This window comes from Theropithecus gelada, chromosome 2 (assembly GCF_003255815.1).
Source record: "Theropithecus gelada isolate Dixy chromosome 2, Tgel_1.0, whole genome shotgun sequence".
Lineage (NCBI taxonomy): Eukaryota > Metazoa > Chordata > Mammalia > Primates > Cercopithecidae > Theropithecus > Theropithecus gelada.
In genome coordinates this window covers 89,571,678-89,580,253 of record NC_037669.1, presented here as the reverse complement: position 1 = coordinate 89,580,253, position 8,576 = coordinate 89,571,678, and the positions used below count along the sequence as shown (strand labels likewise).

Genomic DNA, 8,576 nt, shown 5'->3' with positions numbered 1-8,576 from the left:
TCTGACTACTGGCTTCCTCATCTCAAGACACTGACCCAGGAGTGGTCCACAGCTCTCTCCCCCTGGATATTCTCCACTTGTGATTTGGAGTTGGCATTTCTTATTTACACATCTCTCAGGGCTGGTGCCCCTCTGCCAACCTCCCCCCAGCCCCCGCCTGGTAGTGGCCAGGACAATCACCCTGCAGGCAGTCTAACTGGCCTTCGTCTCCTAGCTCCCATTTCCCAAGGGGACCCAGGGGAGACGACAGAAGAGGCTGCTCCCTGTCTCTTCCACTCCTCAGTGAGTCCCCAGCAGGGACTGCTCAGCCACATAGGGTTTCCGGGCCTCTCCACTAGCCCAGATATCAAATGAGGGCTAATGATAACAAGATCAAAGGGGACACATTGTGTACACAACTCAAAAGTGGCCCCATTGAAGGCTCCATACATGAAAGGTATCATTTTATTATAGAGGTAATAAAATAAAGAGGTAATAAAGGTATAATGTCATTACAGAAATATCAGTGGAAAAGAAAAGACCACCAAGCTGTTCTTTGTTATAATTATTATTTCATGAAGTCTTATCAGATGTGTATTTCTCTCCTTCTCTCATGTGCAGGCACCTTCCTGGGCAGGAAGCAGACCCAGCAGAACTGCAGCGGCGGCCCTCAAACCAGCACCCCCTCTTCCTGACAGCACAGGCATTTCCCCAGGGCCTGTGCCACAGTGAGACCAGCTCTATGCAGACACAGCTCTGTCCTGTGAGGGGGTGAGACACAGGCTCTGCTGGGGACTGAGGCTCTGGCTGCATTTTCTTATCTATTGTAGTTGTCCATCCTCCCCAAGTATGGCTGGGGGCAGAAGAGAGTGAACACATTCACAGACAGGTGGGTCAGTGCCAGGACATCCAGGATTGCCTTGGTTCCAGCAACATGTCTCAGGGAAGAACCAGAGAAGCCAGGGCAGAGTTAGGGTCTCTGGACTACCAGGGCTCAGGGCATAGAGGTGGGCTTGGTTCACCCCTGACACCAACCCCAAGGAGAATAAATAAATAAATAGTATATAATTGTGCAGTCCCCTAGCCTGGCTTACCCCTCAACAAGGGGTCACTAGTCATGGTTGACCTCAGTTCCTCTGCCTGTCATCCTCCCAGAAATGGAGGCTGGCTGCTGGTAGGAGTCCTACCCGACCCTGGGGATTGAAAAACTAGGTCTGAGAGTGCCCATACAGTTCAGGTGGCCAGGGCAGGCAAGCGAGTGGAGGTCTGGGCCCAGCCCACAGGTGAGACAAGGTCCTGCCTGTCTCCCCATCCTCTGACACATGGCTCAGTGTAATGAAGCCACATGGGGCCTGGGGACATTTACCTCCAGGTTGTGTGACACCTCCCCTCTCCCATGCTTTGTTCTTGCTGGCTCTTCCTGGGCCAGCTGCCAGAGGTATGCAGGCACCAGGATGCCTGGAGGAGGGACAGTGGGAGCCCAAGTCCAGCTGGGGCTGATGTCCCCTCCAGGGTGCGACTGGGTGAGGCTGGGCAGGGTGCCCGGCCCAGTCAGAGCTGGAAGGGGTACTGTCGGAGGTAGTCAGCCATGCGCCGGGGCAGTGGCAGGCAGTCCACGTCGGTCACCAGACGGTTGATGACAAGGCGGCACAGGTGTTGCAGGCTGCGGGCACTGCTTCTGCGTACAAAGGGCTGCACCAATTTTAGGTGTACAGCAGTGGCTGGTGGAGGAGCAGGCAGTGCTGGATCATTAGGCGCATCTTCCTTAGGCATAGGCAGGGCCGGGGTGGGAGCAGGATCGGGGCTGTCGCTTCGGGTGTCAGCAGCGCAGGAGGCCACGTAGTGCTGCACAAGGCTGACCACATCCGGAAAGGCCAGGATGCGTGGCCTGGACAAGCAGTTGGAGTCCAGACGGAAGCTGGAGTCAGCATACTCAATGCGCACATTGGTGGGGCCACGAGCAGTTTTCACTGACAGCGTGAACAGGTAGCTGGGGTGGGTGCTGTCACGTACTAGGAACGTGCCCTCTGGCATCTTCTGCAGGTGTTGCCGGGCCTCGCTGGCCGTAATGGAACCCCAATACCAGCCTAGGCAAGTGCAGAGGGGGACAAGGGACATAGTGGAAATTAGCTGGGGGTACCAATCCAGGGTAAATCAAGGCAGTGCCTCTCGCTTCACACTTCCCTGGAGAGGGCTGTGCCTCTCCCATCAGACTCTCCTGAGCAGGGCTATGCATCGCAAATCAGACTCAATGGCAGAACTCAGCTTCTTCCACCAGACCACCCAGGAAAAGGCCTGCCTCCCCGCTCAGACTCACCAGATTCCCGAAGGTAGGAGAAGGTCTTGGCTATGCACAGCAGATCCTCCTCGGGGTCCAACACCTTTGGCTCACTCTCTATCTGGGCTGGGGTCCCCTCTGCCACCTCCTCCAGGAAGGCCCCAGCAGGCAAGGGCTGCATGACTGTCTCGAGCAGTTCCAGGGACTGGGCCCACAGGGGCCGCTGCCCAGTCCGCTCCACAGCCAGCAAAGGACGAGGTCTAGAAAGCAGTGGATGAGCAGTGAGTGGAGGACCCATGCTTCTCCCATCTCCAGAGACCCCCCTATGCCCCAGACTAGTTGCATGACCTCTGGCTGGCCCATCTCACTGTAAGCCTCAGCTTCCCCTCTACCCAGCCATGGGCTCAGTTAGTCCAGTATCTCATTCCCCACTTGTCATCACAAAAGCCCCCTTGTTTCCATGTGGGGATCCTCTTTTGAAAGATTCTTTTCCACTGCCCTGCATTTACTAAACAGTAATTAATCGCTCTCTATTTTACATCAACCAAAAACACAGATCATTCCCTATAGGCATTTCTAATGTTCTTGCCACACTGATAGGATTCAGTGCAAAGTAGCTTCATGTTTGTGCCCTCCTGGCTGAGGTGGGCTGACTAAGTGGCCCACTGATGAACAGTCCTAGTTGAGCGATAGATCTACGATAGACAGGTAGATTTATCCTACAATAGATCTATGTGGGGTCCTCCAGAGAAGTCCCAGGATTATGGTAGGCTGCCTGAGGTCACATGCTACCTCCCCATGGATAGGAGTGTCTCTCAGAGGGACCTAGGTCCACACTGGCCAGGACATAGAGACTGAAATAATCCCCTACCCATACAAGTCAGCCTATCCTGGCCTCTGCTTCTCCCAGTGGAGGGTCTGGGGTGGACAGTGGCCTCTAAAGGCACTGGCAAGTCTCACCTCCTCTCAGTATGAGCTTCCACCAAATAGCAGGGACCTAGCCCACACTCCAGATCCCACCCTGGCAAGCCAGCCCTATCAGGCTCTATGATCTTGTACAAAGCTTGCTCTTCACTGGGCTTCAGTTTCTCTTTCCCAAAATAAAGGGTCCCACGAACCCATACACTGAGAGGGTCAGTAACACCATATTCTTGGATGGCTGGGGTTGAGGGAACTAAACCGACCAAATTCTGAGTAAGGGGATTTCTCCTAGGGGAAGCCCACCCAGCATGGTGATACTAGGGCTTCCTCCTTGGGAAAGCAGCAGGGACTGGCTCTACTTCCCCAAGAAGACTGCTGCTCCTCCCTCACTCCTTGCAAAATACATCTCCAAGCCTCAGTTCTGGGTCTAGTCCCTGGCTGGGCCTCAGGACACTGAGATAATGAAACCATGGCCTTGCCCTCAAGGACAACCAGACTGGCTGGGGAAGATGGCACTAAGAGTAATTATAATGCAAAGTCATAAAACTGCAGGTGTCGTGGGGGAGTCAGGGTCTGCTTGCTCCTGAGCTGAGTCTTCCAGGACAAAGGAAGGAGCTGGGGGAAGGTACCCCAGGCAGAGAGGACAGCATGGGCAAACAGTGCCAGTATTGCTTGTGAGGCAGGGAGGGGTAGGCAGGAGCCGGTAGCAGGAGCCAGACCTGACTCCTGTGTAGGTTATAGGTGACCCTCTAGGTTCTAATAAATCATGGCCCTATGACCACTCACAGTGAGAAAGGCCACACAACTCTGGCACACCACAGACTGCTAAAAACTGTTCCACACCTACCCTGGCTGTACTGTGGGAGCTCGGAAATCCCTCTTGGAGAACTGGAGGCCAAATTTTGAGATGACCTGCCTGCTGGGGCCCAGAGCTACCTTCCCAGGGGCATGGTTGGTGGCTAGCCAGTCAGGCTGGAACTTCTGTGGGTGGCCATGTCCAGATAGCTTAGCCGGTCCTCAGACAGATTCCACCTGTGGGTGTGGGCACCTCTGGGGCTGACGTGGTAGCTGGGTGTATGAATAGCTGTGTTGATCACCACAAGCTCCTGGTGAGTGACTGTGTACCTGGGCAGGGGTGTGTCCATGGCTGTGTCATCATGGTGGGGACAGTGGCTGGTGTATTCTAGGTACATGTGTGTGCCTGCTTTGGAGCCCAGCAGTCTGTTAAAAACTTTGTTCCCCGACACCCAACACTGGCCCTGAGCTTATAAGGGGGTGCTTAGCTAGGGTAAAAAGTGAAAGAGCCTATGGGACCCCAGAATGCAGGGGGAGGCTCCTGGGGAGGAAGGTAGTGGTGGGGCAGGTGTTCAGGAGTCCCCGAATGCAGACAGGAGGAAGGAACTTGCTGGAGACAGCAAGGGAGAAGTAGTCTTCCCAGCACCTTCATGTCCTCTTCCCTGGCCTCACCTTCCACCCTCCCTCACTTGGCACCAGGCCAGTTGTGATAAGCACAGCCACCCAGTTCTCCCTGAGTGCAGAACACCCATTTATACCTTCTTCTTCTCTCCTTGGAGCTCCCTGAGCTCCTGTCAGATCACCATGGCCAGCATCAGACCCTTTGGTTGAAAGGGTTGCTCCCAAGAGTTGCTGACCATCAGGTGCCAGCCTGAGGAAAGGCAAGGATCTCAGGCTGTCTTCCCAAAAAAGAAAAAAGAGCCTATTTGCTAGCCTGGGGCAGGAGAGGGGACACCAGGACAGAGGGGGCCAGGGGCTGGTCCAAGGTTACTAGCAGGCAGGGCAGCCGGCAGGCTAGTGTAGAGTGCTCTGGGCCCAGAAGATCTGGGATTGTTGGCCACATCTTGGTGGACGCCCTGCCGTTGGTGTCCATCTGCTCCAGTGAGAACCCAGGCTGAGCCCACCCCGTAAGTTCCTCCTGTAGCCAGCCAGCCCGCGGTTTCCCAATCCACAGTGGGAATTGAGGTGAGTGTGTGGGGGTGGGGAGTAGGAGTGTCACAGCCCCACATAGAGCCTCGCTCCCGAGGTCTGTCCGCGCTCAGTCACCTCTGGCCCGTCAAGCCCTCCCAATGCCCGGCAGCTAGCACATGGGCCCTGTTCTCCCGTGCGCCCCTCTTGGTGGCCAGGCGGGGGCAGAGAGCCGCGCTTACCCCTGAACGCAGAGGACCATGTCCCCGCGGCAGCGGCGACTCCGGAGTAGGGACTCGGCTGGACGGCGGCGGCGGGAGGGAACCAGTGGGCGCGGAGCGCGTGCAGGGTAGGCTCCCGGGGCGCGCGGGCGCAGGGCAGGGACTGAGAGGCAGTGGCGCGGACCGCCTGCGAGGGCAAGGTGGGGCGGGCCGGACGAGCGGGGCGGGGCGAGCTGCTGCCTAATCCTTTGTCTGCCGCGTCCCAGCCCTTCCCGGAAGCGGCGTCTTCCTAGAACCGCAGGCTGAGCGGCGGGGCCCGGGCGGGGTGCGCGGGCGCAGTCGCCGGGTCTGGGGCCCTGGGCAGTGAAAGGAAATACTTTGACAGATTTCCAAGAACTTTCCAGGAAAACGGGGCGGGGCCCTGCGAGCCGACCAATCGCGACGCTGAAGGTGGAGCCGAGCGGTCGGGGAGGGCCAATAGCAGCGCGTGGACCTGGGGCTGACGCTACCCAGCGGGGTAGGACGGAGAGATCAGTAGGGAAAGACCGGGTGGGGAAAGTTAAGGAGGGGCCCCGGCTCAGCAACCCGCGCCCAGATTGCCTTCTGGCATTCTGCGTCGTTGGGGAACGGCCCTCTTATCTCGCCGTGGAACTCCTGGTAGGGCGGGGGGCGGAGTCCCGGCCTCGTCCTCCCTGCTAGCGAGTCCTCCAAGGAGGTCTGTCGGCGTGGGCAAACGCCCGGTGTTGGGACGGCCGCTCCTGGACCCTAGGACTCTGTGTGTCGGGTGTCGGATTGGGTGGCATGGGGTGAGGTCTGGAGCGGGACTTAGGGCAGGGTGGGGTGCAGAGGACGGTTCCAGAAATGAGTAGGTCCACTGGGGTCAAGCTGGCGGTCACCACAGCCAGAAAGATCCAGACAAGAACGTTTTCTTTGAGAGTTGAAGGAGAAAGCACATCCCAACTTTTCAAATTCTGGCCGGCCCGGCCAGTCAGGGGAGAAGAGACTACAGATTGAAGGAAGCAAGCAGAGACAGCTCCAGATGGCCCGGACTCTGGGTTGGTGCCCCCCCCCCCACCCGCAAAAAAATGCTGAGAGAGAGAGTCCTGCAGCTCAAAACATTGGGAGATAATCTGGGAGCAGGGTAGTAGAGGTTTGGGCAGGGTGGTGGGGCAGAGTAGTAACACTCGCTCTTATCTACAGGGAGTACTTGCTGCATTTGATCCTCTATAACTGGTGTTGCTCCCGTTATGCAGACGGAAGACAGCCCCAGGGAACAAACGCTAGGAAATGGCAGGGTAAGAGCTTGATCCCAGCTCTGAATCAGAAGCCCACACTCCTACCAGGACCCTCTCCACCTGTTTCAGTTCACTGGATTCACTGTGGAGCATCTATGTGGGGTCTGTGTGACTCTCCTCCAAATCCTTGGGCCAGAAGAACTGTGGGATTTGGAGAGGTCGCAGGTCCACTCCCTACCCCCCACCTCCTCCCAGTGTGTGCACCCAGGGTCCTCAGAAAGGAGGCTAGCTTTGAGATCCTGGGCAGGGATGACAGACCCCTGGCTGTGTTGAAGGGCCTGAACGATAGTGTCCAGGGAAGACAGAGCTCAGCTTGCTCTGCCCAGAATGGCAGAAGGCAAGAGACCTGAAAGCAAAACCCTATGAAACTGGGGGAAAAATGGTTTAAGTTTCAGACTTCAGGGCAGTAACTTCTCTGCAGCTTTCCTAAAGGGAAGCCAGGCTTCATCAGTGCAACTCTGCCAGCCCCCTCCTGAGTTGGTCAGAAGCCAGTTTCTTGGAATGGGGGTAGAGGGGATGGATACCTTATAACCCACCTTGAGGGGTGGGATACCTGGATAGCCTGGTATGGGGCCCCTGTGTGGACCACTGACTTGGCAGTAGGAACTGTCCACTGTCTCATTACTATGAAGACAAAAGGACTTTGCAGCTGCCAGGCAACAGAGTTACAATTTTGAACTTGGGTCTCTTATGGGGCCAAATCCCAGGCTCTCTACCAAAACTATACTTCTTACCCCTCACCATGACTATTCAACTGAACACTTACTATGTGCCAAGCACTCTCAGCAATTTGCAGCCTCATGTCATTGTCACAACTACCACATATTGTCTCCTCTTTACAGGTGTGGAAACTGAGGCATGGAGAGGTTACAGTATACCCTAGATCTCCCAACTGGCAAGTAATGGTTGAAGTCAGGAGCCTACACACTTCCTCCTACTTCCTCTGTGGGTGCTGGTGAACTGCCGACTCCTAGACATCCAGCTTTAAGGTCCTCAGTGAAGCTTCTCTGCCCCCAGGCCTGTCAATGTGAGAGCACCATGGGTGTCCCTTTGAAAGCATCTCCTACAGAGGTCAGTGATTATGTGGTCTATGTGTAAACCAAAGGGTCCCAAAGGTTTTGGCCTTCCAACTAGTTTTGTGCGTGCGTGACTATGACAGCACTGCGCACCTCACCTGCATGCTGGGAATAGTGATGTGCCCCTGTTCTGCCCCAAGTGCCTGCCTCAGGCATTGTGGGTCCCTCTGGCCAACTTAGTACTTAATTCTCCTGCCCTGGCTGCTCCCTAGAAGCCCTGGCTCTGATTGCTGGGCCCACACTGCCACCTAGCGGTGCCACCTCTCATGCCCTCACTAGCCAAATCTCCATGGATTCCTCCCTTCTAGGATACCCTCCCCTGCACTCCAGGGATTGACCTTACTGCAAGATTCCCCTGCCCCTCCCTACCCAGAACAATCACAAAATGAGTCACAAGAATACACAGCAGTGCCTTCCCCAAAGTCTCCCTCATTTGTCCTCTATCCTTTCATCATGTGCAGCCTCCCCTCTCCAGGAAGGACATAATGTGTGTGTGTGTGTGTGTGTGTGTGTAGGATTTAGCCACCTTCACTTTAAGCTATTCCAAAGTCTCTGTCCCCTTGGACACACAGCTATATGAAGGGCTATGTGGCAGAGTCTGCCACCATGAACCCACTCCTGACCAGGCCTAGCCATCCCACATGCCAAATCCTCCCATCATAGTGGAGGGGATATGGCAGGTGGTTGCTGGAACGTGAGCACTAAGGGAAAACCACATATTCTGACTTTCCTGGGCTAAGTGAGTAGTTGCAAGTCATCTCTCTGATGGACCCATGTGGGGAATGCGTGTGCCTATGAATGCGTGTGCCTATGGAAACTGGTTATAGGGACTGGGAGGGGAGAAGCAGCACCTTTGCTTACTTTTCATACTTCTGTATAATTT

The 8,576-nt window shown here is 55.7% G+C and overlaps 1 protein-coding gene across 2 annotated transcripts; it reads right to left on the bottom strand.

Moving 5' to 3' along the window:
- Positions 1 to 391: 391 nt before the first annotated feature.
- On the bottom strand, positions 392 to 5,545 carry CISH (cytokine inducible SH2 containing protein). 2 transcript variants are annotated; one of them, XM_025375949.1, is made up of 4 exons: positions 5,344 to 5,545; positions 4,304 to 4,461; positions 2,297 to 2,517; positions 392 to 2,066 (listed from the first exon to the last, which is right to left on the bottom strand). In XM_025375949.1, exons 2-4 carry the CDS (start codon positions 4,369 to 4,371, stop codon positions 1,531 to 1,533), a joined length of 825 nt encoding a protein of 274 aa, XP_025231734.1. In that variant the 5' UTR covers positions 4,372 to 4,461; positions 5,344 to 5,545; the 3' UTR covers positions 392 to 1,530. The 2 variants fall into 2 exon arrangements, with proteins under 2 accessions (XP_025231734.1, XP_025231735.1); XM_025375950.1 differs by lacking the exon at positions 4,304 to 4,461 and having other exon boundaries at positions 5,344 to 5,539.
- Positions 5,546 to 8,576: the final 3,031 nt, after the last annotated feature.

Excerpts from the sequence above, each read along its gene's own strand:
- CISH (XM_025375949.1), bottom strand. The coding sequence starts at position 4,371 with ATGTACCTAGAATACACCAGCCACTGTCCCCACCATGATGACACAGCC. Across the intron at positions 2,518-4,303 it reads ATGGACACACCCCTGCCCAG|ACCTCGTCCTTTGCTGGCTG; the intron begins GTACACAGTCAC and ends ACTGCTTTCTAG. Across the intron at positions 2,067-2,296 it reads CTCCTACCTTCGGGAATCTG|GCTGGTATTGGGGTTCCATT; the intron begins GTGAGTCTGAGC and ends GCACTTGCCTAG.